Source organism: Onychostruthus taczanowskii, unplaced genomic scaffold (genome assembly GCF_017590055.1).
Source record: "Onychostruthus taczanowskii isolate IOZ18803 unplaced genomic scaffold, ASM1759005v1 scaffold1, whole genome shotgun sequence".
Taxonomy (NCBI): domain Eukaryota; kingdom Metazoa; phylum Chordata; class Aves; order Passeriformes; family Passeridae; genus Onychostruthus; species Onychostruthus taczanowskii.
The window spans coordinates 27,152,011-27,167,309 of NW_024496525.1; the positions used below are offsets into that span (position 1 = coordinate 27,152,011).

The 15,299-nt window shown below is 35.1% G+C and overlaps 1 protein-coding gene across 8 annotated transcripts in view; it reads left to right on the forward strand.

Annotated features, from left to right (window-relative positions):
• Window positions 1–15,299, forward strand: part of PAPOLA (poly(A) polymerase alpha) — a 43,679-nt gene that overhangs the window by 11,537 nt on the left and 16,843 nt on the right. For 6 of the 8 annotated variants that reach the window (XM_041402144.1, XM_041402230.1, XM_041401974.1 and 3 more), the window contains exons 6-13: window positions 1,822–1,875; window positions 5,069–5,180; window positions 6,432–6,521; window positions 6,612–6,750; window positions 8,217–8,289; window positions 9,751–9,871; window positions 10,784–10,868; window positions 15,246–15,299. In XM_041402144.1, the coding sequence (XP_041258078.1) occupies window positions 1,822–1,875; window positions 5,069–5,180; window positions 6,432–6,521; window positions 6,612–6,750; window positions 8,217–8,289; window positions 9,751–9,871; window positions 10,784–10,868; window positions 15,246–15,299 (728 nt within the window). Of the gene's footprint in view, window positions 1–1,821; window positions 1,876–5,068; window positions 5,181–6,431; window positions 6,522–6,611; window positions 6,751–8,216; window positions 8,290–9,750; window positions 9,874–10,783; window positions 10,869–15,245 lie in introns of those variants that run through there. The other 2 variants (XM_041402314.1, XM_041402576.1) reach the window with 2 other exon arrangements.

Here is a 15,299-nt window from a genome sequence, read left to right on the forward strand (position 1 = left end):
CTTTTTTAAAGACCTGCAGCAAAGCCTGTCATAAGAGTTGAAATAAATACAGGTTCTTCAGAATTTTCTCTCGTCTCACTTAATAGGTACACTCAAAAATTTGAATGGCAGAATGATCTCTTAGCATGTGTGTTAGTATGGCAAAACTTCTGCTTACTCTCTAGAAGCAGGCAGACACAAATGTAAATGTTAGTTTGACAGGGTTCAGGACCAAACTTGTTTGGTTTTAGTGAAGGTTTATGCTGCATTTTTATAACTTTGTACTTACATAAACAGTAATGGTGGTTGATGGTAACTAAACTTTTTATATTGGCTGTCAACTGTGCATTTGAAAAGGGAAGCTCTGTTTTTAATGTATCTTGTTACTAAATGCTTGTGCATGATTTTTAGCTTCTAAAGATGAAGATTTGCCTTATAGTAGTTTAAGACCGTACTGATGCAGTATTTTGTTTCTGTTATACCTCAGTGACACACCTCCCTGAGTCAGATGGTGGGAGCTTTAATCTTGATATTGGCTCAGAGTAAATTTTCTCTCCTCCAGGTTTTTTTTTTTTTTTTTAGATGGAGATAGCTGCTGGCAAATCTTTGGTTTAGTCCTACTTTCATAAAATAAATGGAACTGACTCTGTAGCATTCTTCCAATCTATGCACCCTGTAGCTGGTAACTACCAGGGTAGTGCAAACATCTAGTGGTGACACTATGTGCACTGAAATAACTGTTTTCAACACTTTATCTGAACATATTCAGTAGTCTTTAAATTGACATGCTATATTTGAGAGGATTCAGATTTTCAGTTTTTAATTCAACTTTACTGTAAACTCTTAACTCCAGGTAATGTAGTTGATTTAGCAGCAAGGTATGTATGGTATCCGTTGTAGCACTGTAGTGATGCAAATAACCTTTACGTCAGGGTGGCATAATACTTTTAAATCATTCCAGCTAGTATTCAAAGTTTGTAATCTCCATGTTTAGAGGAACATAAACTTAGTGATTGCTGTAGTGAGTATGAGACACTTTTAAATTTGATTTTTGCTTAGGATCAATCCATCCTGCCAACCAGTAATGTTAAGATAACCTTAACTAAGGTTTGAGCACAGACAGTAGTGTTGTCTCTTCCTTTTGGTAAGAACTGAAGTACTTTTGGAAGTTTATCCTCCAACAGTTCAGAGTATTTCTTATTTAGAGGTAGGCAGTGTTCTTTGCTTTTACTAAAACAATGTGCTGCAGATGTGCATTTAGTTCAGATGCTCAGTTCAGGAAAATTATACTCATAGCTGATTCCAGAATTGATGTGAAGTTCCATTGTGATATTGTTCATCAAAACACCATATTATTGACCACGTTTTAAAAACATGCTCAACCTCTGGAGACTGGTGACTTGCAACTGCTTTAGGTGATGTCAGGCTGCACAGTTACACAGTCTTCTCATTTCTTGTACCAGCTGTAGAAGCAGAAATAATAGGCCTTTTAGAGCAAGAATCTCCATAGTTTGGACTTGGAATACTTAAGAGATATTTGTGGAGAGTGAAAGATCATGTCTTGTGTGTAGGGAGAAAAGGGTTGAACATTGAGATAACACCATCAGAACTGGTTGGTACAAGTTTGGATCATTATTAATATCTAGAGAGCTGCAGCACATAGTAGGTAGTGCTTACTGTGTAAGTTCTCAGTGGTGGAGAATGATTTTTTTCAGCAATGTCTATCTGAAAGTAGAAAAGTATTGATATCAATAGCATTTCATTGTGATTGTCTAGACCTGGTAGCTATTGTTTATAAATGTTCTCTAGACTGAAAATAAAATGCACCTTTTTTTCCCCCAGGCTGTTGAAGAAGCTTTTGTCCCAGTTATTAAACTTTGTTTTGATGGAATAGAGGTAAAGATCCTATTTTAATTTGTTTTGGTAGAACGTGGTTAAAACAAAGTTTTTAAGATCTTAATAAATCATTATTCAATAATAGAAATGCTATTAGAGTGACTCTCCGAAGTTCATACCTAAGATTTAGTTAACAGTCCTCAGTTGTGTAATTTAAAGTGGAGATTTAAGACTGAAATAAGTTTTTCTTGATGGACTTAAAGCTGTGTGCAGAACATCTCCCTGTTCTTTTTTTTTTTTTTTTTGGCTCTTCTACCCACTTGTATTGATTAGTTTACTGACATGTAGAGTACCAGTACAGGCATTATTTATGCTTAACATTTAATAAATTTATATTTCTAAATAATGTGGCTTCAGAATTTTTTTGATTGCTAATGATTAACTGTCCAAACATGAAAGATTTGCTTGATTATCCTACATTATAGAAAGTTGTGGTCTTTAAGTAGCTACCAGAAGTGGGCTGCTGAAGGCAGGCTGGGTATTCTTTTTCTCCTGATCTCTTGGCATATCTGTAAACACGTGACCAGAACAATGCTTTTGGTGGCTGTAGCCTGATGGATCAGCTATCTTGGAGTACTGAATTTTGTTAATTTGATTTTTGCTAGGGAAATAGGAATGGTGATTTCAAAAGATACTCTGTTTATTCTTGTCAGACTGTTACATAGTCAAATGGTCATCTTTTGGTGACAAGACAAAAACATAGGAACTGTTTATACACATAGTTAATGAGACTTGTAGTTGGATTATCTCAACCAGTAACTGGTGGATACAAGAAGGTTAGTTTACAGAGGGGAAAGAATTCCCATGCTAATCTTCTGGCAAATTATATGGTGTAGTATTGTACACAAAATTGACAATTTCTTCTCTCCCAGTCTGTGAATTTGTATCTGTTAGCTATTTTATACTGTCCATAAGCAGTTGGGTGTTAAGGAACATTTTTCTGGACAATCTCTTTGCTGTTTACATAGCTTAGGTATTCATTCTAGATGTTGAAACTTGCCATTGCGGTCCTCTGGTCTGTTTGGTTTTTGTACGTTGGGTTTTTTTTCCCCTCCAGTCATTGAAACTGGAGTTGTCTCTCCTTTCTAAAAAATGAAATTTGAAATACAAGACCAAAGAGGGAGAAAAAAAGGAGGACTGTTTCCTCTTAAAGAAATAACATCTTGTTCCAATATAGTAATTTATTATGGGCTTTCATGGGCTTAGGTTTATTACTGAGGCAACTCATGTTGCTGACAGTGCACGAGAATTCTTCTTCTTATATCATAAGCACACTCTTTGTATATACCAGTGTTGTTGGGCCACAGTTTCTGATATGCCCAGCTGTGTCAGTATCAAAAGATTTTAATTTAATTTTCTTCTTGCTAACCCAGGCAAAACATGCCAGAAGGTATAACTGAAGAAAAGGACTTTAGTTTTATGGTGATCCTGTTATTAAAACTTAGAAAAATTCTGACAATAAGTTTTTTTGCAGGCCCATTTTATGTTCTTGTTTAAAATAAACAATTTTCTTAATTTTTTTGTTGTTCCTGTAGAGTACTTTGTATTTGATTGCCAGTACCTCTCCCCCAGTTACATAAGACACACTGTTAATTTCTTTATTTGAAAATAAATGTCAATGAGCTTTGAATCTTTAGAGGTGCTAGATCTTGTAGAGATCAGAGCAGAATTTCAAGCTGAAGTTAATTTTGAACTTGTTTTACACTGAGAAGTAGTACTTTTGACTCAAGTAGGAACTTCAGTGTGTAATACAGACTTGTTAAGATCAGCTATTAAGGGCTTTGAGATACAAAATGCACTGAATACTTTGGAAATACTTTTCTGTGGAGAAGGGCTTCATAGTTTAAAACAGATGGATGCAAAGTTTTAAGTACCTACAAAAAGTCTTTAAGGTGTCTTCAGCTTCACTTTATCTGGAATAATTTTAATGTAACTAAACCAGCTTAGTTCTTGGTGCAGTAGTACTCAGTATTTCATGGTCTTGTAGGTCAAGTGATAACCACTTTGGTTAAAAGCCTCATTTGGTGAAGTGCCTTTGTTGCTTTGCAGACAGTCTGCTGATAGGCACTTGACGTTCTCATCAACTGACTGATGGAAAGGGAAACTGACTTCTGCACTCTGCAGTGTCCTTGTGTGCAGGGCAATGTAAAACTAACTCAGTGCTGAATACTATTTTAGATGTTCTTGGCCTAGAAAAACTGTTATGTTTAAGTATTACAGAAGAAATAGCAAAGAAATTGAACGTACTTTGAAAATCTGTAAGCTTGCTAAGCATTTTGCTGAATTTTCAAAACTTTGTGTAATCAGGTATGTAGACTCTTCATAGATACTGGTCTTTATATATTGAGTCAACTAGTTGCACGTGTGCTTTACAGGGGATGGGGAAGTTATCCTACTCTTTCTGTAATTCCATGGTAATTTTCATGGACTCATAGAATATGTTGGATTGGAAGGAGCCCATCAGGATCATCAAAGTTCAACTCCTTGCCCTGTGTAAGACATCCCAAGAGTCACACCCTGAGCCTGAGAGGGTTTTCCAAATGTTTCCTGAACTCTGTCAGGCTTGGGGCTGTGATCACTGACCTGGGGAGCCTGTTTGAGCTCCCAACCACCTTCTGGGTGAAAAAACTTTCCCTGTTATGTCATCTAAGCCTCCTTTGGCTCAGCTTTATGCTGTATCCTTGAGTCCTGTCACTGGTTATGAGGGTGAAGAGATCCATACCTGCCACTTTTGTCATGCTCAACATCCTGATGAGGGGATGCAATGGGGACTCCCCTCAGTCTTCTCTAGAATTCTTCTATAGAATATTTGAGACTATGTAGTTTAAAACCAGGATTTATGTTTTCATGGCATGTTCTGATGTTGGTAGGATTTTGTATTCGTGACCTAGAAGTGATGCTTGTTCTCAAGTGATTTTATTTACATTGGCAGTCAGCATAGTTTTTTTGTGTGCTGGTTGCATATTAATCTAAATGGGTATTGTATCCTCTTGGAAAAGGAGCTGTAAGAGAGATTAAGCATATGAAAGTGTTTCTTTAAGAGTCTTTGAAGGATGTTAGTATGTATTTTTTAAAGGGATTCTTTGTATACTAGCAAGACTGCTATTAGTAAACTTGATGAAAATTATTTACAGAATCCTACAGAAGAAAGAACAGTTTTCTAATGTCTTACCTCTTTTTTTTTGTTCTTAAGATTGATATTTTGTTTGCAAGATTAGCACTGCAAACTATTCCTGAAGACTTAGATCTACGAGACGACAGCCTACTTAAAAATTTAGACATTAGATGCATACGAAGTCTTAATGGTATGTATGTACTGATTTGTATGTCAGCTTGTCTAATCTTTAAATAACGGTCCTAGGTTCTTTGATGTAGTAGTTGTGGATTTGACTGAAAATACAGCAACTTCGTATCTGAAAATAAAGTTATTGTCAGTTTTGTACACCTTTCTGGAGAGGATTGTTGCTTGTTGGCCAGACTGTTTATGATTTTTTTCTCTTGTTTGGTTGGTATATGGCTCTAGAAATTAATGAGACTTGTAAGACTTTTGTGTGGAGCATTACCTATTTTTATCAGTAAAGATGTGTGCTTGTTTTTTAATTTGTGTTTGCATAAACATACATGAAATTGATTCAGTGATAAATTGGAGATAACAAAACTGTGTCATTTTGAGGTCAGTTCTTTAGTAGCTTACTAGCTGGTGTAACCCTTCTCTGTAATACCTTTGTTTAAAAAATGGTTATCTTTGTACAGGATGGTAGGGGCTTCAGCCTGGCTGCAGCTTGATGGGGAAGAGGAGCATTTTTGCATGAGGAGCACTGATTTGTTGTTACAAGCTAAAAACTTCATAATTTGAGATCATCACATCCTCTTAATCTGTTTTGTGAAATTCCCATCTTGTGTAATCTCTAGAATTTGTAGTTGCCTCTTACTTTAAAAGTAGTCTTAGATAATACTATTTTCTTCCAAACAGCTCTCTGCAACTACTTAGCAACAATGAATTACTACTTTATTATAAACCCCCTAAAATCAATCAGTTGATATTGCTATCTATAATGTTACAGTCTGAAAATATGCCATCAAAGTAGCACTACAACTAGTATATTTAAAAAATATCCTTTTTAGCCTGATCTTTAAAATTGAAAGCTTTGACCTATGGCTGGCAGGTTTTCTGTAGGTTCACAAAGATTTACACCTTTTATAGTTTGCCTGCACATTCCATAATAGACTGCATCTATTCATATAACAGCAGAACTTGTTTGTTCCTTCAACAGCTTATATAGCTCATTAATAACAAAAAAATGAAGTAGCAGTCCAAATCTGTCCGTAGTCACGCACTCATGAATTGGCTACCTGAGTGTTGCCATAAAACACTAAAAATGAAAAAGGCACTTGAAAGTTACGTGAAGCTTTCTAATCCAAAACAAAAGTGATCAGAATATGAAATGAGTATCCAGCATGCTTGTCTAAACAGTTTGGTAGTGTTGACAGTGGGGGAGGATAAGCAAGCAAAAAACTTTGGAAACAGCAACTGTAATTAATTCTTTCTTTTGCAGGTTGCCGAGTAACCGATGAAATTCTGCATCTAGTACCAAACATTGACAACTTCAGGTTAACACTGAGAGCTATCAAATTGTGGGCAAAACGTAAGCAGTTATATTCCAAAATTTGTGAAGTTTTCACTATCTCTTCTGGTTGCTGACATCTCTTTTTGTCTTTTTCTTCTTGGTTCGCAGGCCACAACATCTATTCCAATATACTAGGTTTCCTTGGCGGTGTTTCCTGGGCTATGCTAGTAGCAAGAACTTGCCAGCTTTATCCAAATGCAATAGCATCAACTCTTGTACATAAATTTTTCTTGGTATTTTCTAAATGGTATGTTTTTTTTGGTTTTTTTTTTTGGTTTGTTTTTAATTTAGATTAAACTAAAATAAAATTGTTTGTAGACACTAAATTTTAGTCCTGTTTTTATGGTACCATTTTCAGCTGTTACCAAATTACGTTAGAAGCATTGTTCTTGCCACCAGAAATTGTCAGCTTAGTTTTTCAGTAAGTCATCCAACATATCCTGTTTTTAGAGCATCCAAACCAAAGCCACCCAGTTCTTAAATTTTCTCAAGTATTTTTTGTAATTCAACAGTACTCTTCAGATAAAATACTTATATAGTACAAAGTAATAGCATATGCCCCAAAATTTCAAGTCTTTTGACATTCAGGTACTGGGATAATGGGTAAAGGAGGTATACCAGTATCTGGTTTAGGCACATAGCTTAAGTGCAATTTAAGAGAGCCATTGGCAAAAATGTGGGGTTTAATCTTTTCAGTGTGGAGTGGTAGGTGTTTCAGAATTACATGCCATTTCATACTCTAGAGTTAGTTAGCTCAGAAACATGGTTTGAATAACTGATGGGAACATTCCAAGTAAATTTAGAACAAATGGGACAAAAGTCAACTTTGCAGATTACAAATGAATATGGTTTTTCTTGAAAGTCCATATTTGGATACCTGTATTCTTCACGAGACACTGACAGTCTAAGAATCACTTACCAAGGTATTGCTTTTCCTCCAAGTATAGTGTCTTTTCTTAATGTGAAGGTAATTTGCACACTTTCACTGTCTTGTATTCATAGGCTTTATAGCCTCCTTGAGGTACGTACTGTTTAGTAATATTGTGCCACACTAAGGTAATAGAGGGGAATTGGTTGCAATCTCTGTTTAATGTGTTTCTTGGAGTTCGCTCCAGTTTGTACATGCCTAGCATAGGAGCATAATGTACAAATTCCAAGAGATTAACTGACTTCTGCTCTTTATAGGAAGGTAATTGTTATTCATGGGGTAAGATGACTTGGAGAACAAGTGTTATGTTGTAGTGTTTAGTTCAACAAGGTTTCTTTCTCTCTTGATTATCAAGTTCTTTTAATACATATGGTTTGTAATAATGCTTTATGCCTGTAACTGTGCTGGCTGATTGTTCTGTAGTTTGTCCATGAAACAGCTGGCTTGAAGATGGACCCAATGTCAATCTTCACAGAGGACTTTATCTTTGATTAGTATATGTAGAAGAATATAGATATAGATAAATTATCTAAACCAATGGTTATAAACCTTCAGGACTACAGAAAATGCCTTGTTCTGATGCCCTGGAGAAGCTAATTGCAGTTGTGTTGCAGTTCAGCAATACAGCTTATTTAAACAGCCCCAATTACACCAGCCTAGTCATGAGGAAATGGTGCTTTATTTTGAGAGCAGATTTAAGATGGATCACATTCAAAAGTGTTGTTTGTGTATCATACATGGTTGTATCCAGTAGTCTTATTCAGTCCTACAATCTTTTTGAACAGGGAATGGCCAAATCCAGTGCTATTGAAACAGCCAGAAGAATGCAATCTTAATTTGCCTGTATGGGACCCAAGGGTTAGTGTGTTATTTTTTCCCCTCTAAGTCACACTGTACAATAAATTCGGTTGCTTAAAAAATTCTAGGTGAACTTTATTTTGGGTTTATTGAGCTTAATGTTGTGGTGTTATATCTTCATGAGTAACCTCTAATTCTCAGTATAGAACAAAGTTACCCTAATATTCTGAATTGACTGCTTGAAGCACACTTGCTAAACAATGTACTTTTTCTCCCAATTTTTGCAATAAGTGATCTTAATAAAAATTCAGCATAAATAGTTATATGTCTTAAAGTGATGCATTTTTGGAAAATTGCTTATCTTAAAATAGTTTGCTTATTATTTAAAGCCTGTTACTTTTCAAGTATCTTGAATTCACTTCAGTGAAAGTTACAGCTAGATAGGCTTGGTTCCATATAGTTGTAGTAAAGTGTCTTTTCATCTTGCACCAAAGAAGATCATAACTTGAAGTCTTTTAGTTTTTTTGTGTATTGTTTGTAATACTTGATCTCCATCTTTGTAGCATTTACATTAAGGATGTTGGACATGTTTGTCGTTCAGGTAGTCAGTGAAACAGCTTGCAGCAGATGCATGGCTCCCATTGTGAGCTTTCAGTAGGACATAATATGAGTGTGCTCAATGCTGTTTTGTCAGTCATAGTGTTGAGCTAATCTTTATTTTGATGAGTAGTGTAAGCATCAGAGGTTGAGTTGTATTCCCTGTTGTACTTCAAATCTGTTTTTTCTGATTGACAAAAGTTCACATTTAAATATGTGAAGCGGTTGAAAACATGTTCTTGAGTCTGTTATTCCTGAACAGGAGGTTTGAGGTCAGTGTGTGACAGGAACTGCTGTAGTAACTAATCAAAGTGGGCTAAGGTAATGGCAGGGGTTTATCTTTTATTTACCCTCTACAAGATTGTTACCCTAATAATATTTTAATGTACTTTGGTGTGTATGTTGTGTCCTTTCTTTTTTTGTTACTCTGTCTGCTGTTAAATAAAAGTATGTTAATGCAAGTGATGCTTCTGTCAGGTTCCATAGAGCCTCTTTTCTTAAAATGGCTCTTAGTTTTCAGTAGTGTTACAAAAATAAAGTATAAAATACCTTTCACAAGGTCCGAAGACAGTCATTCTGCAGAAGGTGCTCATATGGTGATGAGGTGTCCTTGGTTTCGTGTGATCACAAAATAATTCCTATTAAAGAGGCAAATTGTTCTGTTTGGTTGGCATTTCTGGATTTAGAAATGCCTGCAACTTGATCTTGATGTGCTGACAGGTTACAGCCCTCCCACATCACTGTTGCTCAGAAAGATGTCCTTTGTCAAAGCACTATTCTTGTTTTCTAAACTTTCTCTGTACTCTTGGTCTGCAAACGAAGGTCTCTTAGAACTTAAGACTTGGTTGTAGTAAAGGGAGAAATCCAAATTGGTTAACTGATGTGTATGCTTGAAGAAAACTGATTGGCTGTTGTTATATGTAGGTAAACCCCAGTGATAGGTACCATCTTATGCCTATAATTACACCAGCATACCCACAGCAGAACTCTACGTACAATGTGTCCGTTTCCACACGGATGGTCATGGTTGAGGAGTTTAAGCAAGGTAAGTATTATTTCATGCTCTCTATATAGATGTTTTCAGACAGATTTAAAATAGTTTCATTGTGGGTATGCTTTGAAAGGGGGAGGTGGGTGGGTGTTAAAAAGCTTATTGAGAGACTGAGGGAGGTTGAACTTGCCCTGTTACACTTAATGGTGCTTAACACGGCAAACTTAGTGGATCCTTCTGCAGGTCTGTCCATCACTCTTAGAAACTGAGGGTAATGAACGAGGATGCCTTGTGCTCTGAAAATTAGAACTAATGGTATAATAACTTCATTTTAGTGGCTTAGATTGTGTCATGTTGCATGAAGGATTAGCAATAGTTCCACTTGATGCCTGCTTCTAGACGCCTAATATGTCAGACTCTCTTGAAGATGAGTCCTCTGGATTCATCCAAGTAATGAATAATTATAGCAGAAAAGGGAAGATGTTATCAAAGCAAGAAGTAGATTTGGTGCAGGGAGCAACTACAACTAGCTTTCTCAGACAGAGCACTACCTTATTGACTGTTCTTTGCCTTGTAAAATGCCTTGCACAAGAGGTGATTCAATACTGTAAGGGAAAGATCTGTTGTCTTTGAACTGAATAGTTAGTGTGGCATATGCAAAAAAAACCGAAATGGAGCTGTGCTACACCACAGAGCAAAAATATGTGAAATAAGCAATCAAATCAATTAACATATGTTTCTACACAGATTGAGTTTTTTTAGTAATATGGTTTGTCTAACTAATGACCAATGAAAGTATGACTGAATTATAAATCTTGTTGGTAAATTGCTGTGAATTTGAAGGGAGGAAGTAATTCTTAGTAGATTTTGCTTAGTTAACAAACTGTCTTTACTCTGGATACTAAACTGTATTTTTTTTAAAAAAAAAGTTTCAATTTTTATTTTTTTTTTTTTTTTATAATTTAGGTCTTGCTATCACAGATGAAATTTTGCTGAGTAAGGCAGAGTGGTCCAAACTTTTTGAAGCTCCAAACTTCTTTCAGAAGTACAAGTATGTATTTTATGGCATGGCAGAATATTTTAAGTTTATCAGTTGAACTACCTCATAATGCTCTGTAGCACAGGATCATAAATATACATACATTAGATGTCCAAAAAGTTTTTGTTAGGATTTTTTTCTAGTGTGGGAGAGAGAATACACTACTGTCCTTTCTCTTGGAAGGTATATAGTATCCTCAGGTACTTTTTTGAGTCTTAAACCTGTATTTCAGAAACCAGTTAGTCCCTGAGCAGATATTTAGAATGTCACCAGTTAACTCTAGAATTGGCATGCCACCTACCAATAACATTGAAGAAGTGTCATCTGGTTTGACTAATAGAAATGTTCTTTAGTCCTGTCAGTAAGCATTCTAAAAATGGGTCTTCCCAAGAAAAAAGATGATAAAAGAACTTATTCAGAAGGTCAGTCCTTAAATGAATAAGTGCTTGAAACTGTGTGTTTTCTTCTGACAATATAGTCAACAGTTTACTCTGATAATAAAAGATATTTTGCAGTTGTGTTGACTAACTACCAGTTGTACTAGTTATTAATAGATTTTTTTCATTAAAGCTTAAGGCTCCTGGATGTTATATTAACTCACACCTAGCTTTTCTAATTTTGTAATGTCTCTGAGGGAAATATGGAAATTCTCACTTTACATTTTTAGGGTTTCTAGTAATATTCTTGTGGGGCAGAAGCTTGTTAAATGTATACGGACTTGCTGAAAGTTGTATTTTTATAATAAATATGGATTATTACAATATGGACTACATCTTCTTTGCCCTCAGTTGAAATTGGCGACCCATTTTTCTTGAATCAAGATCAAATATATTTTACACTTGTTTGTGTTGGGTGGTTGGTCGGTTTTGTACTAATCTAAACAAGATTGAAATATACAGTTCCCCCATTAAAAGAGACTGATGACCTTCATAATGTGTCTGTGTTTTGTTTCTATACCTTTTGCATGATAAAAGCTTTAAGACATTTGGATGGCTTTTATGTTGTTCCTTGGAACTTAAGATTGAAAACATTTAAAAAAACACTGTTATATTATTTATTGAAGTAAAAAATGGGCTGCAGACAAATCAGTTTCTGTTCAAGAGGTTGCTAATAAGTTCCCTAGCACATTTTCTTTGTTTCTTTCAAAAGTAGAAAAAAATAGGAAGCTTTTATTGTCATTTCAAATAATCTCCATTTTAATACAGGTTTTTTTTTGTGTACCAGCTTAAGCCATTTTACCAAGTGTTGCAATAAAATCTTCTCTTGCTCAACATTATATATCCAGGTTTTCTGTTTTGCACAAGATATCTTTGCTCTAATTTTTTTTAAAGTATGGAATGGTATTATGGAGCCTCCTTTAATTCAAATCACCCAGGATTTTCTCTGTTTTCCCTTAGGTTAATTTTATGATTTTGGTTAGTAAGATTTAAAAAGTAAATAATTGGATGCAGTCATCTGTATGCAGTGAAGTCAGATCTCTTGGTCAGTTCTGCATCTAAAAGATCTCTTGAATTTTTTTTCCCTCTTCACACTCTTCTCCTGTTTAAATCATAGATTGGCATTTTCTGCTGAAATTCATAGCAGTGTGTAATGCTCTGCCAGATAAGAGAACATCTGATCCTTGCTCTGAGACAAACGTTTCTTTTAATCTCTGAAAGCATAGCTTCTGAATAGCTCTAAATGGCAATTAGTTGCTGAATATCTGTTGTTCATAATAACTTTTGACTTGCTGTCTGTGTTTAAAATAAACCTCAGTGATGTGTGACTAAGGAAATCTATAGGCTACTGCATACTTGCATAGTAGGAGCAGATTAGAAATTAGGAAAATGAGGAAATCTGCTTTTAGTTGCTTACTTTTTTTCTTACTTTTTAAATGTCGGCAATTACTTGGAGTTAGGGAGTTGAAACATGTATTATCTGCCCCTTGTGTAGATTTAAATTTTTAGAAGGGGAAGGCAATGACAAAGAACGTTTAGATAGGGTGTTGTACAGGGAAGGGACAAGAATTTCAAATGGATATGAGTTTGAAGCGTTGCATGAGAAATGAAATCATTATAGCTTAAGACCAAGAGAGTAGGGTTTTGAGAGAAATAGCACTCACTTAATGAGCTCTAGCATATTCTATGTCATTAAGAGATAATTCTGCTAAATAAGTGGAATATAAATATATCTTTTAAAAAGGTGGTTTAAATTCTTGGCTTTATAGGACTGTAAAGTGCTTAATAAAAGTCTTATTTCCCAGACAAGTAGTAAAGAAAAACTGAAATTAACATGTTCAGGTGTTCTCAGTTGGTGTTTTTTGGGGTTTTTTTTTTTTAGTATTTTTTTTCCCCTCCAGAAAGTAGTATGACTCTAATTTGGGTATTTTTTTAGAAATACTTGTGTTAATGTGTTATAATTCCATACTATCGGCATTAGGTTATTTTTATGAAAATAATTATGAATGGAAGACAGTGAGAAAACATCCCAGCCCCCAAACAACACCCCAAGCTGATACAGTTCAGAATAGTACCCAAGTCTAAAAGTTACCATTGAGAGGCAGAAGCTTAAGCTAAGATCATTTTTTCTTTATAATGAAGTGATAGATACTTTGAATTATACATGAGCTTTGTGCTTAAACTGTGAATGAGGCACTGATAAAAAAATCTTGCCTTAGCAAAATTTAGCAGTGAGACCGTGGACTCTTAAAACTAAGGGTATCTTAATTGTTAACACAAATTATTTAATTTTATTGAAAATGGTACTAGGAAATTTCTAGAGAATAATTCCATCTCAGCACTAACAGCTGGTAGGTCAGTGAGGAGAAATTGTATCTTTTTTCTTTTTCAGCAAACACTACCTGAGCAAAAATAGTTAATCATCACTTACTTTTCATAAATAAGGCTTAGGGTTTTTTCCTAGGTGCTTACCAGCTAGTTTGAGTCTTTTAGAAATAGCCAAATTACTTTATTTTTATGTCCTTCTTCAGAAGCTTGTTTCACAGGGATGCTTTTAATAAGTAACTGGAAAATCGGTTTCTTCAAATATTTCCAGGTTTGAAATTTGTCTTTTTTCAGACATGGTTAAAAATATCAAAAATACTGAATGAAACATTCTGCAAGTGTGCAATGTGTGTGTAGGAATATTACTGAAAGTGTAGTGCTCCTTAGAATAAACCAATATTAATAATCAGTAGCTTCTCATACAGAATTAAAGGTCTCTTTTTCCGTAACATTTTCCCGTGAAGCAGTTAATACTGCCAAAATGCAAAATGAATAGGTTATTTTATCTCTACATTGTTCAGAACAGGGAAGAAATTTCTCCAAATTTCTCTCTTGCAGTTCTGTTGTTTCATTGGCTTCCTCTGACTGAAATCAGAGGATTGTAGCGTGTGGCAGGATTTTGGCTCTTGCCACCTAAAGATAACTAGAGAAACATGCAGCTGCGAATTTGATCTGTTGATTTGAAGGCCTGTGGCACCAGAGAACTCTGTACCAACATAGTTTTCCAGTGTCATTGACCTTGCTTTCCTCTCCATGAGCTATATGCTAGGGACTGGTCTCTTGTGTTACTACTGTTCTTTAAATCCTGCTTGAAGGTACCTAAACATGCCATATCTCTATAGAGTAGCGCAGCACTGCATGACTTAGGATGTTAAAGACTTCCCAGCTAAGCTTCTGAAAAACCTGTCTGTAAGAATGTGGGATTGCCTCAGTGCCCTCATTAGGAACTCAAGCTAAAAGTAATCCTTTCCATTCTGCTGTCCTTGGATTTCTTTGTTTAAAATACTGTTCTTGTTTTGTGTATTGTCTCTTTGAAATCTGCTTACAGTGGGTATACACTGAATATCCTGGAAAATAATTGAGAGTTTAAGAATTATCATCAGAGGAAACATTCCTTATGAAGTTTCAGATAAGTGTCTTCAGAGAACTCCAAAATGCAGATACAAATTTTTTAAACCACATTTCACAGTGTTATTTTGCATTTTGAGCAAATGTGTATGTGCTAACCACTCTTCTCACTATTCAGAAATAATGTTGCAACTAAGACAGCTGACATGTAAAGGTAGTTGTGAACAACTTTTCTCTTGATTTGTAGTCAGTTAAATCCCTGATCTCATAAGGTGTTGAAATATTTCAACTAGTGCTACATTCCTAACCTTTTGTTAAGGTATTACAGTGGAATTGCAAAAAATTCCTAAATGCCAAAATATTTTGAAGTCTGTTAGTCATACACTTGCGACATAGCCTCTTTTTCTACTTAACAAAGCTTAATTTAATGTAAGGTGTATACTTAAGTGAATAACCTGTATTTTACAATGTAGAGTTTACTGCAAACTTTTAATATTAAGGTTTGAATGTCTAGTTTTAGAAATATCTATAGAATAGCATATTGTCTTTATCTCCAAAGGCATTATATTGTACTTCTAGCAAGCGCACCGACAGAAAAACAGCGACTAGAATG